This window comes from Anopheles moucheti, chromosome 2 (assembly GCF_943734755.1).
Source record: "Anopheles moucheti chromosome 2, idAnoMoucSN_F20_07, whole genome shotgun sequence".
NCBI lineage: Eukaryota > Metazoa > Arthropoda > Insecta > Diptera > Culicidae > Anopheles > Anopheles moucheti.
The window spans coordinates 75,121,954-75,147,156 of NC_069140.1; the positions used below are offsets into that span (position 1 = coordinate 75,121,954).

General features: G+C 44.4%; 2 protein-coding genes across 2 annotated transcripts; both read left to right on the plus strand.

Annotated features, from left to right (window-relative positions):
• Nucleotides 1–3,558: 3,558 nt before the first annotated feature.
• On the plus strand, nt 3,559–14,269 carry LOC128299193 (kinesin-like protein KIF12). Its single transcript, XM_053035082.1, has 12 exons — nt 3,559–4,025; nt 9,948–10,128; nt 10,204–10,425; nt 10,493–10,633; nt 11,691–11,832; nt 11,962–12,198; nt 12,274–12,392; nt 12,453–12,916; nt 12,987–13,226; nt 13,289–13,453; nt 13,637–13,879; nt 14,177–14,269. Exons 1-11 carry the CDS (start codon nt 3,559–3,561, stop codon nt 13,872–13,874), a joined length of 2,616 nt encoding a protein of 871 aa, XP_052891042.1. The 3' UTR covers nt 13,875–13,879; nt 14,177–14,269.
• A 1,125-nt stretch (nt 14,270–15,394) lies between these two features.
• On the plus strand, nt 15,395–24,835 carry LOC128299192 (ubiquitin-like modifier-activating enzyme 1). Its single transcript, XM_053035081.1, has 7 exons — nt 15,395–15,536; nt 16,386–17,616; nt 19,497–20,546; nt 21,633–21,884; nt 21,997–22,305; nt 22,403–22,788; nt 22,849–24,835. Exons 2-7 carry the CDS (start codon nt 16,723–16,725, stop codon nt 23,261–23,263), a joined length of 3,306 nt encoding a protein of 1,101 aa, XP_052891041.1. The 5' UTR covers nt 15,395–15,536; nt 16,386–16,722; the 3' UTR covers nt 23,264–24,835.
• The last annotated feature ends 368 nt before the right edge of the window (nt 24,836–25,203 follow it).

Here is a 25,203-nt window from a genome sequence, read left to right on the forward strand (position 1 = left end):
TGACCGGCTTAGAGGACTCCTGCAGCAGACCAAGACCGCGGAACGGTTATAGCGCCTGATAAGTAGGTAAGTAAGATCGAGTTGATATTTCAGTTCAGCTAATGTCCACAAATTCTATACACTGCTCACTTACTAGTACTTCTTTACAACCTTCAGAATCTCGAAATGTCGTGTTTTAATGGGAAATTACGATGTTAAGATACGTAATCACACGCATAATGGTAGCTAAGTAAAAACATATGCAATATCCACAGTAATATCGCAGCGCATTTCATTCCGAAGCTCGCAACGTACTTATAAAAGCATGGCAAGTCATGCGTGTGACGTATCGAATAGTTTGTGCGCCATGTCCACCATTAGCAGCCGGGGAGTTTTCCGTAAGGAGTATGTGTGTTTTGACCCCACGCGATGACGTCACGGCCGCACAGTAGACGGCCGTGGAGGGGAAAACAAAACCATTTGTAAGGACATGCCCTTAGCGTTCGCTTTCATTCGAGTGGTGACCATTGAACGGTTCGGACGGTCAAACCGGGTTGTGCGGTCTGCGAACAATGATTCGAAAAGTTCCCGCGTACGTGTGAGAACCATTGAGACCACCGGCCATTAGCAAAGTTGTTTGTTGAGTGGAAAGTTGGTCCAGGATAGAAAAGGAATCAAGATTTCATCACTACACCCCTGTTTCGAAAGGTAGTGGAAAATGGGGGAAAATGTTCCTAATGTGACTCCCGGCGGGGGCAACCGTTGCGTGGCTCTGCGAGTAATGGCTCGCAGTGATGGCTTACCTGTCGTCCGGGTGTACGTTGTGTAAATCTGTGTCCAAGTGGAAGCGTGTGTTTAAACAACCCGATACTCTTCAACATACACACACCCAAACGGCACATGGCTGGTGTTCGTGGCACAGAAGGTGTTGGTTTGGGTGTCGTGTGTCCTGTTGCGATCATTATTTTCCCCCATATCTCGTTTTTTTGTTGTTGTTGTTGGCTAGCAAATGTCCACAAAGCGGTGTGTGCGCGCGCGTTGCATCATGAATAATTAAGGATCCGCTGTCCAGTAAGCTGTTCCGATTCCGGTGGAAACCGATTTGGATCCGGGGTAGCGCACGAAAAACGGGAAGGAAGTGAACAGTGTGCCGCTCGAGAAGCCCCGGTACTGGTGGAAAGTGGCATATAATTATACCGCGTACCGTAGGGGACATCGAAATTGGTGAAAGTATTCGGTTGTGTGAAGGATGTTTGGAAGTCTATCGCGCCGGACTTCATAAGTTATGCAATGGGACCGAAATGCCCGATTGGCCCGTTGTGTTGACACCTTCCATGACGATATGACGCGGTGTATGTGTGTGTATGTGTGTGTGTCGAGGGAACAAGAATAGGTTACTCAAACAAAACCAAACCCGTGTTCCGGGGGCCTTTATAGTAAACCGGCGTCAAACATGTGGGATATGCAAGCCCCAGTAGGGGCTCTCTTTGTACGACCCGGTTAACCGGCGCACTATGGTTTAGAAGGGGAAAAATGGGCTGAAAATGCCATATGTTGGGATTTAAAAACCAAAAACAAATGCATTGAAATTAGGATAGTTAATTAACAAAAATCCAAAATTTGGGTCCATTCCATCCACACACTTGAAGGATATCGCCATCTGCAAAGAAAATTGCAATAAAATACTTATAAAAAAGCTTACTTTGAACATAGCATCACGTAGGGAAGGGTTTAAAACTATTATACTTTCATAAACTTTGTTAGAATAAACATTCCTGTCGATATTACTAGAGTTATTACCAAAAAAATGTTGAAAGAAGTGCAGCGACTTTTAAATGTTTTTTGTTTGGAAATTTCGCATATTTCTTGCCATGCCGTTAGTAATGAGTTTGTAAAAAAAATTTGTATTTTGAGTAAAAATTTTCCCCGAGATACGCTATTATAGCGGACCAATATAATCCGGGGAAAATTCGCGCGTTATCTCGAATTTCTGCGTAAGTCGAATCCTGGTGCAATTACGTTTATACTTCAAAGGCACAGAGTCGACTTCCTTCTCATCTTGACTTTTTCATCAAATTATGCAACTTTTTGAAATGATAAATTAAAATTAAATAGAAACAAATATTTCATATGAGAAAGAAAGGTATTTTCGACCAATTTTTTACCTTTTCGATTAGATTTTGTGCTATAAACTAACTCATCTGTCAAATTTCCAAAAACCGAGTATCTCCGAATCCGCTTGTAGGAGGAACCGCGTATCTCGGGGACTGTCTGTACTTAATCCAAGCTCAATTCTAAACCTATATAAAACACATAAAACATAAAACACACCCACTAGCATGAGCTGGACCACTGTGCAATGGTTCTAGTTGATGAAGAGGAAGGAAGCGAGAGATGTGCTGGATTGATCGGAACTAAGTTTCGATCCGTTGGACACTATTTTTTTGTGAAAACGGCGGACATCACCGTCATCGTTTCACCCACCGCCCCCCCCCCCCCCCCCCCCCGCTCCCCTCTCCTCCATCGCCCCATTTTTCACAACGAGTTGATTTTATCTTTTTCCCGCGGCAAAAGTGTCCCGCGGGCGCGGAACATTAATGGGACGAATTGTTAACAGATAATTGAGCTTTTCGTAGTCGAATTGATTGATTGATTGAAAGTGAATTGGGAATTTCGTTTGCCGGCGCGGGGACCGGTTGTCTCGTTACGGAACCATCGGAAGGATGTAAATTGTGTCACTCTCCGGCTCCGGCGGTGTGTTTCCTTTTTTGGGAATGCGGGGTGAGGTAATGATTGTACGTAAATGTAAAGGAGGGGTTTTTTCATTGTGATTATTGTGTGATGAGGATCGACAAATTCGTGACCGGATTCAATTTGAGTGCTGGTGGGATAAACATGTATCCACGTCGTTCAAGATCCTTATCCAGTAGAAGAACTGGACGGAATTCGAATTCGGATATCGAATCGTGAAGATGAAGCGCACCAGTGGTCTATGTAGGTTAAACAAGGAACCGCTTTCATAGCCACGAATCGTGTCGGAGCTCAGTCGCTTCAGTCGTTGAACTGTCGTGCCTTTGTGCGGGACCAAAACCGTCGTCATGTTGAAATGAATTATTAAAATAGTGAACTAGGCCCCCCCATAGGAAGTGATGATCGCATAGAATCAGGTGCAACAATAAACGATCACCTACGTAGCTACGGAGGATGTTTCCGGGTACCTTGTTTGATTGCCACGTTTGATCGTGTAGCTGCGAGTTTGTGTACTTCACCTCACCCCGGTGATTCGGTGGCCACCGAAAGCAATTCATTAATGTTTGAGCATATGTGACCGTTTGAGAGTGACATGTAATCAACTCCCACGGAAAGGCAAACAAATCTACAAATTAATGACAAACACACGCTAACAATCACATTAAACGGGGACAGCGAGGGTGGTCCCCCAACCGCACCGACGGAGGTCACTGTGAGTTTTTCAATGTTTTCTTTCATTTTCTCATTCATTTGTTGGTGGCTAGTGCGGTGGTGAAGGAAAACCCTGACAGCAGTACGTAGTATCGGCCCACGGCCCGACGTTTCAGCATGGTGTACAAACCACCAGGCACCTCCACCTCAACACGTGGCATCTCACCGCAGCGCCCGGTACAGTATCCCGCGCACCAGCGTGGTCGAAGGCGGGTGGTTGGGCCGGGTGACGCTTTTCACGCCACCACCCACAATAACAATAACCACATCGGGAACGGCAGTGTGCGCAGTAAGCTAAACAATTATGCCGCCGCAGCGAGTGACCGAGGAGGCAGTACGGGTGCATCCGGTGGCAGCGGTATGAAGCGATCGAACAGTCTCAACAACAAGTATAACGGCACGGTGACAACGACGCAGACACGTCGCTCCAACAGCATCGAACGGATGAACAATGGCAAGGTGTACCGTGGCCGCAGTCCGTTGCGAAATTCCACCTCGAATCTAAGCACGACGGGCGGTGCGATTGGCAACAATGGTACCGCCGTCCGCAACCAGCCGATACTGTTCCGTTCCCGAGGCAATGAGTAAGTAAAATTCCCGGTGACTAGTGAAAATGATAAGCTGTGCACGAGTAGAAACACACGAAAAGAGAAAAACCATTTCCATACCAGCTTTGGTAGTTGTGGTGTGGCTTTTTTGTAGAAAAATGCTTTTGAAGGGCAGCAAAAGGTGTTTTCCTTGGAATTCATTACTTTCTGTGCGCTGTGTGAAAGTTGTTTGGAGGCAGAATTCCAAAGAAAACCGAAAGCTCACAGCGCCATCACAGGCTAATTTGAAGAGTTTCCTTGGCAGTAACCTTCCTGCCTGATTTTATTATTTTGGATATTAATTCAATTTATAGCTATTGTTTTGTTGAAGAACGTTGCATGTTGTGGACCGGTTAAAAAAAAAGTCCTGTTGTTTAAGCTCTTGGAGGAAACAGGAGGTTAAGTGTTCTGTAGCTCAGTAGTTAGTTAATTTTAGCCAACAAAGCTTCGTCGCGCATCCTTTGTTTTACTTCGTCACAAATTAGGCAATCTTTAAATGAGTTCCTTAAACTGCTCACTGTTGGATCTTGAATGTCTGCGTCACTGGGTAAATTATTCTTCTTCAGCGGCATAACAACCTCAAGAGGTCTAGGCTAATCATATTTGGCCACAAGAGGTCAATAAAATTTCAAAATGTGTCAAATTTCAAAGAAAAACTAAACAATAATTGGAAGCGATGTTTCTATAAAACAAAACTTAAGACAAAAACCATTACTTCGTATTACTTCACAAGGCTTCACATGAAGCTCGAGCGAGAAGTAAGCGGCCTGCACGACTGGCATGGGAATTTTGTCCGAAGTTTGAAAATTTTCATCTTTTCAAACCTGTTTCAAACCGATGACCTCGATTTCGTTCAGAATCGTCATCATATGGGAGCAAACAAAAGTATTCAAATTTTGAGGACATGCGAGTTCACAGAGCTTAGCCCAAGAAGTTGGTTAAATCGTCCATGAGCAAGGTCCAAGAGCCAAAGGCACCGTCCTGCTGGAACACTTTGTACAATGAATGTTGCGATGTTTTTAAAAGAATGCCAAGAGTGGTGTCCCCGTTTGGAGACTGCTTTGGAATAGTCTTCACGGACGATCCATTTGGGAAGAGTCTCAGAGGATTCAGTTGAAGTCTACCCCTGGTCATGTTGTACATCATGTGACCGCTGCAGCATGAACAGTTTCTTGTCCGAAAAAATGAATTCTTGACCCTAATTCCAAACAATGAAAATATATAAACGAATCAATTTCTTTGTAGTGATCCCTTGGAAAAAAGAAAAACTAACAGTATAATTTAATTCGAATATATTAAAGTTGACAACAATATCAGAACAGAATGTGAATAGTGATGAATACTTGAACGATCCAAATGGGTATTCGAGCTTAATGATCACGGTACATTCGTAGCTCGAAAGTCAGTCCTGCGTAAGGGAGATTAATTGATTGATGTGGGAGAGCTGAGCTCGACATTATAGTAGATTTTAGGATACATTAATAAATTAATCAATTACTGTGACGTATAACGTATGCAGCAGTATCTGCACAAGATGGACTTTGTAATGAAGAAGTGTCTGGTCGTGGTCGGTCGCATCAAAGTAACAGGTTATCTCCCAGTAGCATCTGCTGAAGGTTCCCGTGGAAATTTTCATTCCGCTTAATTAAGGAATACGTTTTATCAAAGATCACCAACCCGCCCAATGACACTCAACGAGCATAAGACATTAAAAGAAAAAGATGAATAAATCACTAGTAAGTTAGAAGTCTTTAGACATTAGAGAAGCAAAGTACTCAAGTATTTATGGTAAACCTCCAACCTGAGTTTTCCAACTGTTCAAAGGTATGCCAAAGTATCTGCGACATAGTAGCTCCATAAGTATTCCTTTGAGAAAAATGGATTGATGGATTTAGAAAAAAATTTGGATTTTCCCATTTGTCCTCATGTGCCATGTTGAAGGATGTGCTGTCAGGAAAAGACACCAGAAGCACCTGGGCATTGAAATGTCACTGACCTTGGTCATTACTGTTTGCACTAGGTGCTCCGCAATGGGTCGTTGCAGTAGTTTTCAGTCTTGCGTGTGTACACATTTTAAAGAATCGACACGCAACTCACTCCACACACATAACCCTATCTGACTGGCAGAACGCTGTCCCAGTTAGGGCAGGGAATATTTTATGTATGTACACGGTTTGCTCTTCTAGTTCCGTTCGTGTAAGGCTCTATTTTTCCAATAGTTCTACCATCATCGTCGTGTTTTGGTGGTTATGGTTTTCGGTTCGGAAGTATTGCATCTTTTAATCGTGCTCCTAGAATGTTTGCTTCCAACCACCATGCCGCAGTCGCTATTAATGATGGTCCATGTCTAACTGTGTTACCAGTGCGCTGTAAAGGGCATTTGTAGCGTGCAACAGTGACATGATCATTACTCCATTTTTTGTACCCTCTTGATCCTGTGGAATAGATAACGCCACATCCCTCCCAACACATCATAAATAGGTTCTGCTCTAACCATCAGAGATCACCTGATGTTAAATGCTCACGAAACGTGTCCAAATTGAACCATGTATGCGACATACGTCCTACGGCCAAAGCGAAGAACAACCTTCTTTCGTCAGACCATCGGGCAGCGGTGGGTACCGTTCATACAAAAATCAATAATTCCATCCGATAGGGGTCGTATCCTTCCGGTTGATGGCTTCTGAATTATGCTGTACCATTTGTTGTACACTTTATAACCTTTACTGATACAGCATTCCTTTAGTATGTTTACTAGCAGCAATTGGAGGTTAGAGTTGGTGAGATAAGAAATAATTAATATGTTCTGGTACGGTATGGTGAAATCGCGACTAATACAAAAAAAAAACCAATTCTACCCCTAAACCGAACACACAAACACCCCCTCAAAGGCTAGGGGGCTAACGAAGGTCAAGAAAAGCCAGCAACGTCACGGCATCTTCCCGGGGTCAATAGTCGCTTGGTCGAACTTGAAACACCGGTCGCCTTCGCACGGTTTCGCTGCTAGTTCCTTCCCATCCGTGTTTGTACGTCGTCTTCGCCGGATTTAAAAGGGAGCTAGTCTTTCCCAACCCTAATTTACATTTTTCCGCTCTCCAAATGGGGGAACGGATTTGTACCAGAAGGACAAACAGTGCGGCGGGTCCCTTGGGTGTCCTTCGCCGCTGGCTGGTGCGAACGGCGCAAAACTTCGGTTGTAAACTTCTGTTTGTTCTGGCACCATGGCGTGACCATTAACACTAGTTAGTTGCGTTGTTCAGTGATTGCGTTTGCTGTTAGCTTGGTGAAACATTCTGGCATGGATTTTTTTTTGTTGCTGGGAATGTGTTATTTTTAGAGCATTAATCGCAAGTGAACATAAAAAGAAGCGGATATAAAATAATTCTTTGGGTAATATTAGAAATTGGGAACCAGAAACCGTACCAATACTTTTCCATCGGTTCATATTATCGTTGACAAATAAAGGTCATAATGGTCAATTTCCGTTAGGAAATGAATGCCGCACGGTATGGTATTATGGCCATTGATGGGACACGAAACCAATTGGATACATTACGATGTCTTTCACTTTTGCGTAATGAGTAATTTAAACTCGTTTGTTAGTATAACCTTGGACGGTGTAGAAATGCTTTCCCGCTTAATTCTATCGTACCATGATTAGGATCCAATCAATACAGTCGTAATGCTACATTATACTTTATTCAAGGTACGAAACCGGTTCTATTCCTTACGCTGTGGCCAAAATACCTTACAAGGTTCACCAATGTATCGATTTTTGCAAAGCTTCCAAACTGAGAATTTTAGTCAAAGTGTGGGACAACGATTTGTTCAAATATCTTTCACGAGAGACCCTCTACACATAGTATCCACAAAGACATGCTTCCTTATGATGAATGGACTTTATAAGGTCCCATGTCACTCCTCTGGATTATAATGCACAGCGTAACAGTATGCTGATAATGACGCACAGTCGATATCTGGATGCAAATCGCAGTAGACAGCCGGACGGATGATGCCAAGATGACAATCTGGCTAATCCAATTTTAACGGAGCTGTGTGAGTCACTTTCCAATTCCAGCGACAGGTTAACATTTTGATCAATTATTGATAACAATGGCTCTGTATAGGCGAGATCTCTAGAGCTTCACCGGTCACCAAGAATTACGCTTAGAAACTTTGAGTATTCAGCATGCTTGTTGTAGTCGATGCAATGTGTAGAATTATTGAAAAATAATACGCAAAGAAGATGATAGATTTCTTGCAGTACTTGGGTGGAGCCAGTGGCGGATGAAACGATAGGCGGCTTAGGCGATTGCCTAGGACCAGTGAAGGATCAATCCCCTTGGAGGCCTCGGTTTACGATTACGATTAACTTACATTTACGATTCCTGATTCGTCCAACGCCTTCTACGATTTTTCGCCCAAGGAACAGTTTCCAATCGGTTTACTTCTTCGGTAACAATCAGCGAAATTTCTTAGAAACCTGTTTCGCTCATGTTGATGTTTTAGGCGATGAACAACACAATTATTTTCAGATTTACGAAACCAGGAAAGCATATTTTTAAAGAGGTGACACCTGCAGTGTGGAATAAATTTGCCCATCACTATTGCATTGCATACTATCAAACCCGTGAGAGCGATATCTAGTGTAAGGAAGATAAATGAAAGCATCCTTCATCTCGCTCAAACTTCCCGTCGGCTGGTACGAAATTCCATACAAACCAGCAATTTTTAGATTGCCGATACCAGGAAAGCATCCACGGAAGAGGTAGCACCTTGTACAGCAATTTTGGTAGAAAACCGCCGAAAGGTATGCAATGTTTAAACACTAACTTTCCCGTTGGTGGAGAAAAAATTCTTCGAAAACTACCAGTGTCCGAATGTATAGTACCAGGAGAGCATCCACGGAAGAGGTGGAAGAGGCAAAGTTAGTGTATAAACATTGCATACCTTACGGCGCAGTACCAAGAGCTACCTCTTCCGGGGATGCTCTCCTGGTACTATACATTCAAAACTGGTGGTTTTCGAGAAATTTTTCTCCACCAACGGGAAAGTTAGTGTTTAAACATTGCATACCTTTCGGCGGTTTTCGAGCAAAATTGCTGTACTAGGTGCTACCTCTTCCGTGGATGCTCTCCTGGTACTATACATTCGGAAATCCTGATGCAATTTCGTGTATACTTTAAAGTCACAAAGTCGATATTCTTCTCTGCATTTAATTTATCACATAGAAACAAATGTTTTATATAACCAAGGAAGATATTTTTGATCAGTTTTGTACCTTTTAAAATAATTGTTTTTTGCTATAAATTAACTCTGCTGTTAAATTTTCAAAAATCGCACAATCGGCACAAATTTTTTGTGGCCCCCAACACGGCGAGGCCCTAGGCGATCATTTTATCCGCAAGCGCCTAGGACCCTTCCGTGTAGGAGAGTCCTCAAGATAACTTTAATGCAGGAAACAGTGAGTCAGCCGGTTCGAAATTAAACAATCCAGAGGCCTCATCTATCAACTATTCACCGCCCGGGGTCACTAAGGATCTTGATCCTCCACTGGGTGGAGCGATTCAAATGTGTAAAGCGAAGTAATTGAATTAATCGGTCATATTCGTGAGAATCACTCTAATCTTATCCGAATCGTGCCTCATAACAATGACTTTTATAGCGAGGATACTTGAGAAGCTTAGGTCAAGTTAGGTTATGTTAGGCATGATTGAAAGTCGAAAGCTGTCAGATTTAATAAATTGGTAAAATTGATGCCATGCAATCATGCATCCTCAATGTGAAAATGACTTTTAGTATTAATTTCAAAAGTTTGTGTAGAATGCGAATGTTATGAGTGTTTAGATGTTTTAGATTATTTGAAACAGACATATCCGCAAGATCAGGCTTAATTACCGTTCGATTTCTATCCCACAGCATCGGTAGCATCGACAACCTCGATAACATCACTCAGGCATCTACCGGAAGCAGTAATTCAATGCCAGGAACACCGGAAGATAACATCAATGTGGTGGTACGTGTGCGCCCGCTAAGCACCAAAGAGGCAAGACATGGTGATGAGATGGTGGTACAATTTCCTGGAAATGGCCAAATCTTGGTAAGTGGAAACTTCACACTCCGTTCATCATGAAGAAGCACTGCTAATTATGATAACCTATCAATCTCTCCACAGTGTGACGGAATTCCACTGAGTTCCGGTGCTGGTGGACAGAAGCCGAAGTTGTTTTCGTACAACGTGGTGTTTGAACCGGGTGCTACCCAGGATGATGTTCTGCAGTACTCCGGCATAAAACGACTGATCGAGATGGCGATCGAAGGGTTTAGTTGCACTGCGTTTTGTTACGGTCAGACCGGTTCGGGGAAGACACATACTCTTACGGGACCACCAGAGCTGGTAAGCCGGTTGGATGCCATTGGAGGTGTTCCCAAGTGGTTTAATTTGAAAGTTGTAATTTTTGCAGTTTTATCACAAACCCGACCCAGCCCACGAGGATCACGGATTGGTGTTTCGCTCCTTTCTATATTTATTCAAGCTGCTGCAGGAGCGTAAAGATACAAACTTTATCCTGAAGGCATCGTTTCTGGAGATCTACAACGAAAAGGTGAGCGGAATGAATGTTATATGTAGAATGTTTGTTTGCACCGAACGCTAATCCGTACAAACGTAATCAATTTAAATTGTGTATCGATCCGTGCATCCTCTTCGTTTGTGGCATTATTTGCAAGCAACGTACTTACTGTTGTGGGGTTCCGCAACCACCGTTTTCACCGTTAACAGCACGGACATGCTGTTCTTCAATGGGCATTAAAATTTAAAATTTCATTTGCATTCGTTCAGTGAATCGCTACCTAAGCGGAAAGATTCTAAAGGCCAGTGGAATCGATGTGAAAGGCATCCGGTAGGGATAGAATGCATGGTGTAACGTGAGTGATTTTGTGGGACCGATTTAATTGAAATTATTGGATTGTATCAATTGAAAGCTTCGCCGGATTGTAATACTGTCTGCGGCGCAATTGCACCTGATCTGAGGCATGAAGGTGCCTTCGATAATGCACGATTTGTGTTCCAGCTAAAGCCGTAATCGCCTACCAGAGCAAACAAGCAGCTTCGGCGCGCAAGGGGCTGGAAAGTATAAAAAATGGAATGAATAATTGGATCCTTGCATGACACAACACCACACTCTATCTATGCTCACCGTCATGGCATCGTGCAGGAGCAATCTATAAGCACCTCACTTAACCACCTACTGCAACATCGCCACCTGCATGAAATCGTTTTACTGCTGTTCCGACGAACAGAAACCGCGGTCAAACTGGCCTTGACTCTGGTTCATAATTCGAACGAGGTTCATAAATCGATCGTGGCTAGCAGGAAGGATTTTCGCATCACATGTGTGGGAACGTGTCGGTGTTACTTGGCGGTGAGGAGTCGGTACCATGGCATAGATAGGACGCGCCAGCAATTATCTTCACTGCCAACCTGACCTGTAAGCAAGAATCGTAATGATTTATGCATGCTGTAAAATGATCGATTTTTCTTCGTTTCGCTATAACGCCGGGATATGATTTTCTTTGAATTCCTTGCAGTGCAATAACTTTGGCGAAAATTAAACAAAAAATGCTGTGAAACAATCGAATCTTTTGATTCTTCTGTTCCAGGTGATAGACTTACTGAATCCCGGCACGGCCAGAAAACCACTCGCCGTACGATGGTCGAAAAAGTCACGTGGCTTTTTTGTGGAGAATCTGTTCACCGTCGACTGTGAGGAGCTGGATGACTTACTGGCGGTGCTGGAGGAAGGTACGCGCGGTATCCAGCAAGTTTTGCTGACGCAAGAAGGTGGAATGAATAATTCCATCGTTTCAAACCCTTGATTGAATTGTCTTTTCATCGCCTTCTCACGCGTTTATCTCTCTCACCCGTTTGTAGGAATGCGAAACCGGCACGTTGGTTCTCACCTGATGAACGATTATTCCTCCCGCAGTCACACGATCCTGACGGTGCACATCACCTCCGAGCAGCAGGCTGAGGGTGGTGTATTCATTTCCAAGCAGGGCAAAATTAACTTTGTCGATCTAGCAGGCAGCGAGATGACGAAGAAAACGCACAGCGAGGGCAAAACGCTCGAGGAGGCTAACAACATCAACAAGAGTTTGATGGTTTTGGGTAGGTAGAGACGGGTTTTTGGAAGCTTTGGAACCGATTCTATCTCATTCGTGTCTCTGTTACGTTTGTTTGCAGGTTATTGTATTGCTTCGTTAAGTGACTCGAAGAAGCGAAGCGGACACATACCGTATCGGGACAGCAAGCTAACCAAACTGCTGGCGGACAGTCTCGCAGGGAATGGGGTTACATTGATGGTAAGCAGTGGAAGATAGCATCAACTAGATCATACTACGGCCCTGGTTTTATATTTGCAGATCGCTTGCATTTCGCCGGCCCATTCGAATGTGACGGAAACGGTGAACACGTTGCGTTATGCGGCACGTGCAAAACGCATCCGCACAAAGCCTATCATCGTGATGGACCCGCGGGAAGCTCTCATACTGAGCTTGAAGCGGGATATTGGAGCACTGCAGGTAGAAAATGAACATCTCCGGACGGCGCTTAATCTACAGAGCGAAGCGCAGGACATTAACAGTCAGGTGGATTTGTTAGAGCGTAGACCGGTCCCACGCACTCCACCCAAGGTGGATATTGAAAAGCTAACCGATATGGAGGGCAACGAATTGAAGGAACTGGTAAAGGTATACATCATGGAAAACCAAGCGCTACGGCAGGAGAACGCAGAACTGTACTCGACGCGGGAAATGATCATACGAGACCAGGAGCTCGTTTGTCGGGAGAACGAGCGACTACTGAAAAAGTTGGAAGACGTAAATTCGTGAGTGTTCTGAGAGAAATCCCATATTTTCTTCCATTGTGATCAAGGATATTCTTTTGGTATTCCGTAGCGTATGCTGCCGTTCACCGATTATACCCGCACGGCCGACATTTTCTGCCGAAATGCTGAATTTATCTGCGGCGAGCGGTGACGTGGAGTTGTCGAACATTTGGCGCAATCCGCTCAGCTCTAGCGCCGATAGCATGAATCGCTACCGGAACGAATCGCTGGACGGACGTGTGTCGGCGAATGAGAATAAAATCCCGGAACTGCTGCAAAAGGAACTGGACAAACGTCGGATCGGTGACAGGTACGGCTGGATGAGCGGAGCTTTAGCAGGGCTGTACGTGAATGGTATATTTTTGATTGCAGCATTACCACCATTGCTAACAACTTGAAGCGCAACAATTCGTGGGACAACACAAATCGTGCGAATGGAATCGGTCACGGTGTCAAGTTAGCATCCCGCAAAGGTTCAGCAGACAGCCGCCATTCTGACCCAAGCCAGGCAAGGTCGAGCCAGACAAGAATTATAGAGTAAGTTGCCGATTGTTTCCTAACGAACATGAGTGGAGGCTATTTCTTGCAGAAGATGGTAGTAACAGTCACCTCAGTAATTTGAAACACGCAAGCAAAATAGCAACGGTAGAAATGGGGTTTTGCTAAAGCAAAAACGGCTACAGTGAATATTGACGATCGCCTTACTGTTTCTAATCGTAGCCTCACGCAATTGACCTATCAGACGGCACGCTCTAGTGCTGCGTCTCAACCACCCTGGAGACGTTCCGCACAAAGGGCGGCAAGTGCACAAAAACCAGCCACGCCACTGTTTGTCCGGAAAGAGACGAATCTGCTCGCTAAGAGCAAATCGACCGATGAGGGACTTCTGCCATTGCGGCGGAACGTGTTCGGTAGTCTAGTGTCGCTTGATGCCGAAAGCAACATTTCGCCTTTGTGAAACAGGTAGCTAGAGCGACCTGTTTTTTGGTACGTCGATGCTCTCTCGCAATCCCTGTCCGGTTGCGGATATACTGTACGTACGTAGTATGCCTGATAGATGCATGGTGCATGTACAACTGTGATCGTCTGGTTAAAACTTTTTCCGCCCAGCGCGAAACTGTTGTGTACATTTTTTTTGTTAACCAACATAAAAATAAGCTTGATAGAGAATTATCTTTGCACGTTTTGCGCTTAGAATGCGTTCGAAAACACAGCTGCATCACCCATCTAACGAATGTTGTCTGTTCTGTCTCTTTGCAGCATGATTAGCTAAATGAATGGAGGACTCTCAGCTGGAGAAGTGGAATATGCATCGGGAAGGGAAATCATGTGATAACGTACTGAAGCGCAGGGATTAAAACGTATGGTTAAAACACACAGTGCAATTGCCGCCACATTAAAACAATGAAAATCATTCTACTTTGGATACACCACTGTTGTGTGTGCTGAAATAAATAATTTAAATATAGAATTTCAACTGTTCTTTCGTTGCGTCACTAATGGGAATGGCTTGTAATGCCTCACCTTTAACCTCCTGTCTTTTCGTTGTTGAATTTCAGTTGTTTAGAGTCCTGTAGGAGCGAAAACGCAATAGAAGGTTAGCCGTCCTGAACATGGAGAACAAGAGGTTGGGTTACCCCGGACATTCAAGTCATGCTATCGACAAAGCTGAGATATTTGGAGTAACATGTAAACGTTCGCGAGTAGTTGAAGCTGCTGTGCAAAAAGGGCGTTAGAAGATAGCTCTGGAAGATATAATGTCAAGTGGCCATTATGATGCTATAAGGCTTCGATATCCGAGGCACGGTTTCAATCGTTCTCTTCAGCTTGTTAGCTTCGCAGTATACGTCGACATCGTTGGATCTACACCTTTGTACACGTTAGATTGAGATAGATAAATCTGACGAAGACAAAGTTCCTGTTTGGCGGGGGATCTTGTCATGATAGAAACTCTCTTGAGGTGCAGAGTATCAGTCCCAATACTGCATCAGAGAATGGATACAACTTGGAGTTGAAGGAGCTGGTAGCCCTGGACCGAGTTTCCTGGCAACGGCCATGTCGGCACGACGTGCTGTGTACTATGAGGGAGCAAACACTAAATTTAACAATTTTCTGTATTTGGTAGCTGTTTGTAAGAGAATTCGAAGGGAGAATGCATTTCATATGTTCAATATAATTTATCGCTTTGGTAACGGTAATTTCAAACGGTGGTGCTTTCTCACCACAGCTGTCAAATCGAACGGAAGAGCCGCCAGTGGTGAACAAACACCGATACACAACCGGCTAAAAAGGCGGCCGTTTCGTGCCCAAAACTGTAAACAAAAAAATATTTAGCCGCCAGTACGGGCTGTCACCGTTCGCCTTCAGCATCGAAGCCGCTTCTATAGCCGTCGCCAATTGCAGTCTTCGCTGTGAGTTGAAGTATAATTTTTGCACACATTTCCTCAGTGCTCTAGCCCAATCTGCATCGGAATCAGCTTGCTGAAACGCAAAGTGGTAGCGTGCAAATAAAGTTTAGTGCTAAAACGTGTGCGTGTATGACCACCGCACAGCAACCGATGTCTGACGATATTGCATTGATAGGGTTGAACTTAAAGTTGCAGAGTAACATTGAAGACAAGTAAGTGTTTCGCGACGCGAAGAGAAGCGGATGTGAAGAAAGAATGCATTTCAATTCGTTTGCATATTCTCACAGTAGTCAGCAAAGTCGGTTTTAGCATACATAGCTAGCTTGCCTGTATCAAATACTCTGCGCTTTTTGGGTGCGAGTGTGTAACTGCGTTTGTGTGTAGGGCATTCAGGGGACTGGAATGGACGAACAGTGACATCCTATTTTCCAACACGTAAGTTATTACATTTCCCATATGGATGCTATTACCGAATTGCGAGTTTAGATGGAGATTGCAACCATTCATGCACGTTGCATTTTTCACGGGAGATGGTCTAGAACATGGAAGAAATGAACTGTGACGTTTAAGCATGGTCAAATGATGCCGGCAACAGCTTCAATCAAAGAAAGCCATTGCAAATTTGAGGCACCACTGTTGGCAGGGGGCATTTTTATAGAAGTTTGGCCGGTGTCAGCAAAATGTTCGAAACCGACTAGGACAAGTATGATAGGAACGGCTGTTACGTTGAACATGTATAGTGCTACAATGTGGAATTTAATCAGCACAACGAGCAAAATGAACTTACAATAAATTTATGATCGAATCGGGGAAGAAGCAACGCGTAATTTCTAAAGCGGTGTTTTGCGATTTCGTCTGTGCATGTGTGCGTGTGAGTGAGTGTCAATTGCAGCCGCCGCCGCCGCCGTCTGTCTGTTGTACTGCAACACACACAGCTGCAGGAAGAACTTCATGTTCAGTGTGTTCTCCGCGAAGCGCATAGTTTTACTCGTGACAATTTCGGTGATGACGGCGTGTTTTAATGTAGCGAATCGCTTTTTTTGCTCACATTTTCTTCGCAGCAATTGTAGCTAGAACGATCGAAGCCGCAAAACAACCGGTACGCGAGGGTGAGATAGAAAGGATAGCTTCTTCGGGCTGCTAGATTCGAGCGCGGTGGTGGAACGATAGCTCCTCCAGCACGAGTTTCTGCGGGTTGGCTGGGAAACACGATTTGTTAACCTCAATCATTTTTTTGAGGCAAAGGACGCTGTGTGAGCTTTACCACCCGGTTGGTATTAAGGGCGAAGACGAAACGCAGGCACCGTTCGGAAAGCCAAGGAGGTACAGCAACCATCTCCAGTCCACCACCTCCTCCTTCACCTCCGTCTTCGTCACGGACGCACCCGGTTTGGCTTAATGTCTAGTGGTGAGTTTCGTGACAGCTTCGTCGATCCCCCAGCCGCCAAAAAGCGGAAGCTGCCATCGCCGACGCCGTCGCTGACACAGCCGCCCGAGCAGCAGCACGAGCAGCCGCCGCATTCGTCATCGCCTGCGATAGAGCGCTCTGCACCATCATCGGCCGCAGCCGCTGCAGTAGTAGTAATGGCGACGTCCAATAACAATGGCTCCGCTCCCGTGCCGTCCGTGGAGAACAATTCCGGCGGTGGTGTTGCTGGTGTTGGCGGTGCCCAGGAAATCGACGAGGGTCTGTACTCGCGCCAACTCTACGTGCTCGGCCATGACGCGATGCGTCGGATGGCCCGTTCGGATGTGCTGATCTCCGGACTGGGTGGACTCGGTGTCGAGGTAGCGAAGAACGTGATTCTCGGCGGAGTGAAATCTGTCACCCTGCATGACACGGCGGTTTGCACGGTCGGCGACCTGTCGTCGCAGTTCTATCTGACCACGGACGATGTGGCCAATGGGCGAAACCGTGCGGACGCAAGCTGTCGCCAGCTCTCCGAACTCAACCATTACGTACCGACGGTGGCGTACACGGGCGAGCTGACCGAGGAGTTTCTGCAGAAGTTCCGGGTCGTGGTGCTGACGCAGACCTCGCCCGCCGAACAACGGCGCGTTGCGGAGATTACGCATCGGCATAACATCGCCCTGATTGTGGCAGATACGCGCGGTCTGTTCGCTCAGGTTTTCTGCGACTTTGGGGTCGATTTTACCGTGTACGACCAGAATGGGGCTACTCTCGGCTCGGCCATGGTGGCCAGCATTACCAACGATGTCGAAAGTGTCGTTACGTGCGTCGATGAAACACGCCACGGTTTCGAGGATGGCGATTATGTTACCTTCACGGAGGTAAGTATCCCCCTTCAGTGGGGCGTGTGTACATGTGTGTTTATGTGTGTGTGTGCGTGTGTGTGGCAACTGGAAAGGGGGGAACCAATGAAGATTATGTGTATATTTGTGTGCGTGTGTATTTATGCGAGCAAAATGGGATGTAGGAATGGGTTTAATTTTAGGCTGCAAAAACACGCACGAGATTGTGAGAAAAGCATTGTGTGACCGTGGTGAAATGCGCTAATAATGCATAAAAGCATCCCATTGGAATACTGTGCCCACCCACGGTTTCTGAATACGCAATGACGTGAAATTGATTCGCAGTGTGCGTGCGTGCGTGCGTGCGTTCGTGTATGCCTTGTGTGTTGGCTGGGATGGTGAAATTTTGCCGAGGGAGTAAAATGAGCGTACTCTCGAAATGAATCTTTTCTCCGTGCGTGTGTGCGTGAGTGTGTGTGTGTGTGTGCCTATCCAGGGGTAGCCGAAAAGCGCGCGCGTATGTGTGGTTGTGTGTGGGCACGCTGTTGCTGTATGTGTGTATGTGTCAGCTCAGTTTCTTTACTATCGTTGCGGGGCGATTAAATGGTTGCTATTTTGGGGTTTTTGTGGAATCGAAGGATGTCATGAGTCATAATTCTAGTTGAGATTTCCATGCCATTTATGCTTCCTTTTTCGAAATAATCGTGTTTGAAAATGGGCTAGAAAAACAAGATTAGATTGCTAATAGAAACCTCCCTCCCTCCCACTGTATGAGGATTGTATCTTCCCGATTTGTTGTTTTGTGGTTGAAAGATGCACCTTGAATTGTGCATTTGCCGAAACTATTCAATCCAACCGAGGTGGTTTGAACCACGTTCACTACCGCCTTGTTTTTGCTGCCAAAAGCTGCAGCTCTTTGTTGTTGAAATTTCCTTGTTACACGCGTCGCATCATCATCTGACATCATCATCATTATCGTCATTGCGAGACTTACACTTGGTGTGTAATTGGCATGAGTCGGGCGGAGGATGCGTACCGTGTGTGTTTTTTTTGTAATCCTGTCTGCTGCAGATCGGTACACATTTACTTTTCTTTGTCCGATTCGGCTTTGTGCAGTCGGTCGTGGGTAAACATGTTTGGTATAGAAAAGAAAATGATAAATGATTTTCCTTAAAGAAATGTGGAAAAGTATGTAATTCCGTAGTCAAATTGTAAACGATAATGTTTTGACAATTATTGATCAATATTTTTTTAAATGTGTCGAAAAAGTTATTGAGACATCGTTACCCCATATTCAATTGGCGTCGGTTTGATATGTAGCGACCCCTAGCAACGCCACTCAAAGTTTGCTTACTCTGTTAGCACGGTTGCTAACACTGCGGACTAATCGATCGTTTTTATTTTACTTTAGTAGCATTTCTGCCCTATGTTCCCTATGTATATCTTTTGACAGCTTGATCTAGTTTGCCCTGCAATTATTAATTGAATTGCTTTGGGTCAGCGCATGGGGGGAATAATGAGAAAAATAATCAATCAATGAGGAAGTCAGGGTTTTACGTTACCTATATTCTATTATAGGAAGGTCCAATATAGGTAAATTTAATTATAACTAATCGATATCCCCTCCTTTGACGAGTGGTAATAGTCGTTACGGCACTCACGTTTTTTGACGTGTTATGTCAATTAATCGGATTTTTTTATGTTGAGATCAATCGTATGCATTAAAACACTTACTTATTTACAGTTCTTGTTATATGACTATTATTCATATTACTTTCTTAATCAAATGTATTACACATATGTATACAACCCAATTTGCTATTTGCAATAGTATTTTTTTTTAAGTTTGTTTTAAAGTTTAATGTAGTAAGGTTTAAAATTGAAACCACTTTTCTCATATGTACTTTTCCCTATCGTAGGTTCAAGGTATGACAGAGCTGAACGGAATGGCGCCGATGAAGATAAAGGTGCTTGGACCGTACACTTTCAGCATCGGTGATACGAGCAAGCTGAGTCCGTACTTGCGTGGCGGTATAGCAGCGCAGGTTAAAATGTCCAAGCAGATGAGCTTCAAATCGTTGGCCGATGCGGAGAACGCTCCCGAGTTCATAATGACCGATTTTGGCAAGTGGGATCATTCGACCAACACGCAGATTGCTTTCACCGTACTGGGTCGCTACCAGGAGCAGCATGGACGTTTGCCCCGTCCCTGGAACTCGGCGGACGCAACGGAATTCGTGGAAATGTGTCGTAAGCGTGCAAAGGAGCTATCGATCGAGGAGCTGAATGAGTCCATGTTGACCAAGTTCGCGCAGGTGTGCGCTGGTGATTTGTGCCCGATGAACGGAGCGATTGGTGGCATTACTGCGCAGGAAGTGATGAAAGCTTGCACGGGCAAATTCACGCCAATCTGCCAGTACTTGTGCTACGATGCGATTGAGTGCCTGCAGGAGGCTGACCTAACGGAGGAAGATTGTGCTCCGACGGGTTCGCGTTATGATGGACAAATTGCTGTCTTTGGTCGCAAATTCCAGGACGTACTGGGACAGCTGAAGTACTTCATCGTCGGTGCTGGTGCTATCGGTTGTGAGCTGCTGAAGAACTTCGCCATGATCGGAGTCGCGTCCAAGGGCGATGGAGAGATCATTGTGACCGATATGGATCTGATCGAGAAAAGCAATCTTAATCGCCAGTTCTTGTTCCGGCCGCACGATGTACAGCAGCCGAAATCGCGTGTCGCCGCCCAGGCAGTCAAGCGCATGAATGGCGACATTCAGGTGACATCGCACGAGAACCGTGTCGGGCCAGAAACGGAGCGATTCTACGATGATACGTTCTTTAATCGGTTGGATGGTGTTGCAAATGCGCTGGACAATATTGATGCGCGTATCTACATGGACCGTCGCTGTGTTTACTACCGCAAGCCTCTGTTGGAATCGGGAACGCTCGGAACACTCGGCAACATTCAGGTGAGAAGGATACATTGTTTTTAGAGTGAAGTATATGCGTATAAATGATCACAGGTATGAAATTTGGTCAATAGCACAGTAAAACAAACACGGCAAACATTTTAAACCTGTCCCCTATTAGATGCCAAACTAACACACATTTTAGGTTATCTCTAAAAGACAGGGAAAAAATATATTATCGATACAATTTGTTTTAGTCTCAAATATATTTGGAACTAATGTATAGCATATTTAATAACGTTGATAATACAAACAAACGTATGACGAATTAATGAAACGCTCGGAATCGAATGTAAAGACGATGAACGATAACCTGTTTTCCATGGGATACCGGATTTATCTTTGTCCAGAAGTCCACAATTATGGCAGGAAAAGAAATGTTATTAACCTATAATCATTCTTTCCTTATTTCATGGAAGCATGAGCATTGGTTTATAATACATTATGTTTTGACGAAAATAGAAAATGTGTTATGGAAATTAAATGATTCCTAGCTGATTTTCTAAGAGATAGGAATGAAAAAAGATCATCAAATGAATAAATATGATTGGGATCGTGCGTAAAAACGCTAGTCAACCTGTTTTCCATGGGATACTGAATTTACATTTGTTCAGAAATCCACTATTATGGCAGGAAAAGAAATGTTATCAACCTAAAATTATTCTTTCCTTATTTCATGGAAGCATGAGCATTTATTGGTTGATAATACATTTTGTTTTGACGAAAATAGAAAATGCGTTATTGAAATTAAATGATTCCTTGCTGATTTTCTAAGAGATAGGAATGAAAATAGATTATCGAATGAATAAAAATGATTGGGATCGAGCGTAAAAACGCTAGTCAACCTGTTTTCCATGGGATACTGAATTTACATTTGTTCAGAAATCCATCATTATGGCAGGAAAAGAAATGTTATCAGCCTAAAATCATTCTTTCCTTATTTCATGGAAGCATGAGCATTTATTGGTTGATAATACATTGCGATTAGGATAAAAATGAACAAAGTTTTATTGAAGTTAATTTATATCTTCACTATTGTTAGCAGTAATTGTTTAATTGTTCTTGTTTGTGTTTATTTATTTTCAGGTGGTAGTACCGTTTTTGACGGAATCCTACAGCTCTTCGCAAGATCCGCCAGAAAAGTCGATTCCGATCTGCACACTGAAGAACTTCCCGAACGCGATCGAACACACATTGCAATGGGCACGAGACACGTTTGAGGGAATCTTTAAACAGGTTGCCGAAAATGCTGCTCAGTACATCACAGATCCGACCTTTATTGAGCGCACGCTAAAGCTGCCCGGCGTCCAACCACTCGAGGCACTCGAATCTGTTAAGGTAATATATTTAATTATAGTATTATAGTCTGTGAAGGCACTACGGTTTATCGTACTACAGCTTATTGTTATGTATATGTCGGCAAATAACCATTATCAAATTTCCCTTGCAGAAAGCACTGATTGACGATAGGCCGAAATCGATTGAAGACTGCGTAAAATGGGCCCGTATGTACTTCGAGGAGCAGTACTCGAATCAAATCCGTCAGCTGCTCTTCAATTTCCCGCCCGATCAGACCAGCTCTACCGGGCAACCGTTCTGGTCCGGACCGAAACGTCTGCCAGAGGCTATCACTTTCGATCCGGAAAACCCATTGCACCTGGATTATATATTCGCGGCGGCCAATTTGAAGGCAGAGGTGTACGGCATTCCACAGCAGCGTAACCGGGATGCCATCAGAAAGATAGCGGTGGCCATTGAGGTGAGCGTTGTCTGTGCCCATAGGTTGCGAAATGTTGAGACCAATTCTGGAGGAGATAATAATTGATTAACTGATTCTTCCTTTCGTGCTCACACAGGTGCCGAAGTTCACACCACGTTCCGGTGTCAAAATTGCTGTGACGGATTCTGCGCTGCAGGCAGAAGAGAATGGTGGTGGAGGCGGTGGTATGGGTGGTGAAGATCTCGATCCGGACCGTATCAGTCGGCTGCAGAACGAGCTGGCTGCACTGGGAAAGCCCGATTTTAGGATCACACCGCTGGAGTTCGAAAAGGACGACGATAACAATCTGCACATGGACTTCATTGTGGCGGCATCGAATTTGCGCGCTGCCAACTACAGAATTCCGCCAGCAGATCGTCACAAGTCGAAACTGATCGCGGGCAAAATTATGCCGGCCATTGCTACCACAACGTCGCTCGTTGCCGGATGCGTTTCATTGGAGCTTTATAAACTGGCTCAAGGGTAAGGAACAAAACGCGTTTACATTGCGTTATATTCTGAATGGTTTCTTTTGGTTTGCAGTTTTAACACGATGGAACGCTTCAAGAACGGTTTCCTGAATCTGGCACTGCCCTTCTTTACCTTCTCCGAGCCGATCCAGGCGAAAAAGTCGACCTACTACGACAAAGAATGGACACTGTGGGACCGGTTCGAGGTGAAGGGCGAGCTAACGCTGCAGGAATTCCTGGACTACTTCGATCGGGAACACAAGCTTAAGATTACGATGCTGTCCCAGGGCGTCTGTATGCTGTACGCGTTCTTCATGACCAAGCAGAAGCAGCAGGAACGTCTGAATCTGCCAATGTCCGAGGTCGTGCGGAAGGTATCGAAGAAGAGTATTGAGCCGCATGTACGTGCGCTCGTGTTTGAGATCTGCTGTAACGACGAAGCCGGCGAGGATGTGGAGGTGCCGTACGTGCGCTACGTGTTGCCTTGAATATTCGTAACCCCTTGCTGAAGATAGAACGGCGCAATAGAGGAATAGGGGTGGGGCTGCAGGAGGTTTCGATTATGAATTAATGTTTGCCGATACCGTTAAGGAGGGAAAAAAGAGAAAAAGAGCGAGAGAGAGAGAGAGAGCTAGAGAGGAGGGAAGGAGAGGTATGATATATTCATATAGGAAAATTACTAGAGGTGGGGATCACATTCAGTAAATGCGATGCGTGGAAAATAGCAAAATAAGATCAATGTCTTGTAATGCCACATCTGGAATGACGGTATGACGCTATTTAAACATCTGCGACCGTGCATAATATGATAATGCAACAACACCCGTATAATCGTGGATGTGCGCATGACTGCATGCAGTAATGAGCCGCGTCTCTGATGCATTGTATGTAAGCATTTTTGTTGCTACTGGTCATCTTGGGTAGCTAGATCACATTAACACATCGGTTGTTCTCCGTTGCTAGAGAGCAAATCAAGATGTGTTATTTGGCACGTTCTATAGATCGTCGATACCGGCTTATTCTCTTTTTCCTTTCTCTTAATGTGGGTATCACTTAGTATTTATTTTACATCAATATTCCTACGCGCGCACAGTCCCCTCCCCCCCTCCCTTTATTGACGGTGAAGCCGTGGCTTGTGTGCGGCTTGCACAATGGCTGATCTCTCGCGAACGAAACAAAAACGAAAAAGAACTAGCGAAGGTATAAATGGAATCAGAAGCACGAAAGATGGTAACATACAATCGTTCGTCTAGGGGAGTAGGATACGGTAATTATACAGCCGGATCGAACGGAAAGCATAATAAAAGCATAGCTTTTTTTAACAAAATGTTTGTTTTTACGTACTTGAATGTTTGCCGTAAATCAGGAAAATTAGTAATGCGTGGTGCAAAGGGAAAGCGAAATCAGCATGCATGAAAGGAAGTTTGTAATAAGAAGATCAACTGTTTGACCGTGGTGCGTGTCGTCATCGTAGGTTGAACCACATATATGGTAGCTAAGAAATTGTAGCCGTCTTTAGTACAGGGAAAGAGCAGCGACCTCTGTTGTTCGTGGTGCGAAACAAAATGTGAGCACATTTGGTGACTGATAACGGAAAACCCATTCAAGGGAAAAGGTCTTCGGTATGAAAATGATTTAATTTTATAATACAGCGTGATGGGACTTGAGTTTCTCAGTTGCATGCCAGGAAGTGTGCGTTCAATTTTATATGTTGTACTTTGAAGAGGGTAATGGTCAATGAACGGTCGTGCGAGTAGTAGTAACAGCAATGTCTCGTATTCGTATTGTTTGGATTGAGCAATTAATGATGATAAATGCCGAATGGAATGGTGTTATAAGAATATTACCAGGATGCAGGAGCAAAACTTGGAGGGAGTGATTGGTAGTGGGTCGTTTCGTAGCAGGTTGTGTTACTCCTAATTACAAGAAATAACCGTAGTTGGCGCGATGCATGGCTGAGCAAAGGGGACACATTTCATTAGCAACCGTTTCCTTCGGGATGTTACATACCCGCAGAATAAACCTGTTTTCTCGTACTTTTTCATGTACCAAATCCGTTACTACTTGGGTTCGCTTCTGCATTGTGCATATCTATTTAGCGGGTGCGGAATGATTGTAGTGTACGCTACGACGGGGCATTGTAGTGTAAAAACGAGAGAAGCGGAAAGACGAATTACTCTCGTTGTTTAGATCGATCGTATGGATCCGGAACGGAAAGAAAGTAAAAGGGTGGCAAACAATACACTAACTTAGCTGAAAGGATAAGATATCTATTTCTATAACCTCTGATGTAGCAGTGACGAAAACTATGGTCGAATGGATTGCGTGAAATAAATGCATTATATTTGAAATTGAAGGCTAAAACCTACTGAAAACCCCTACGATTCTGTTGTGCTTTGAAAGATGCTGTATAGGTAGAATTAAGACT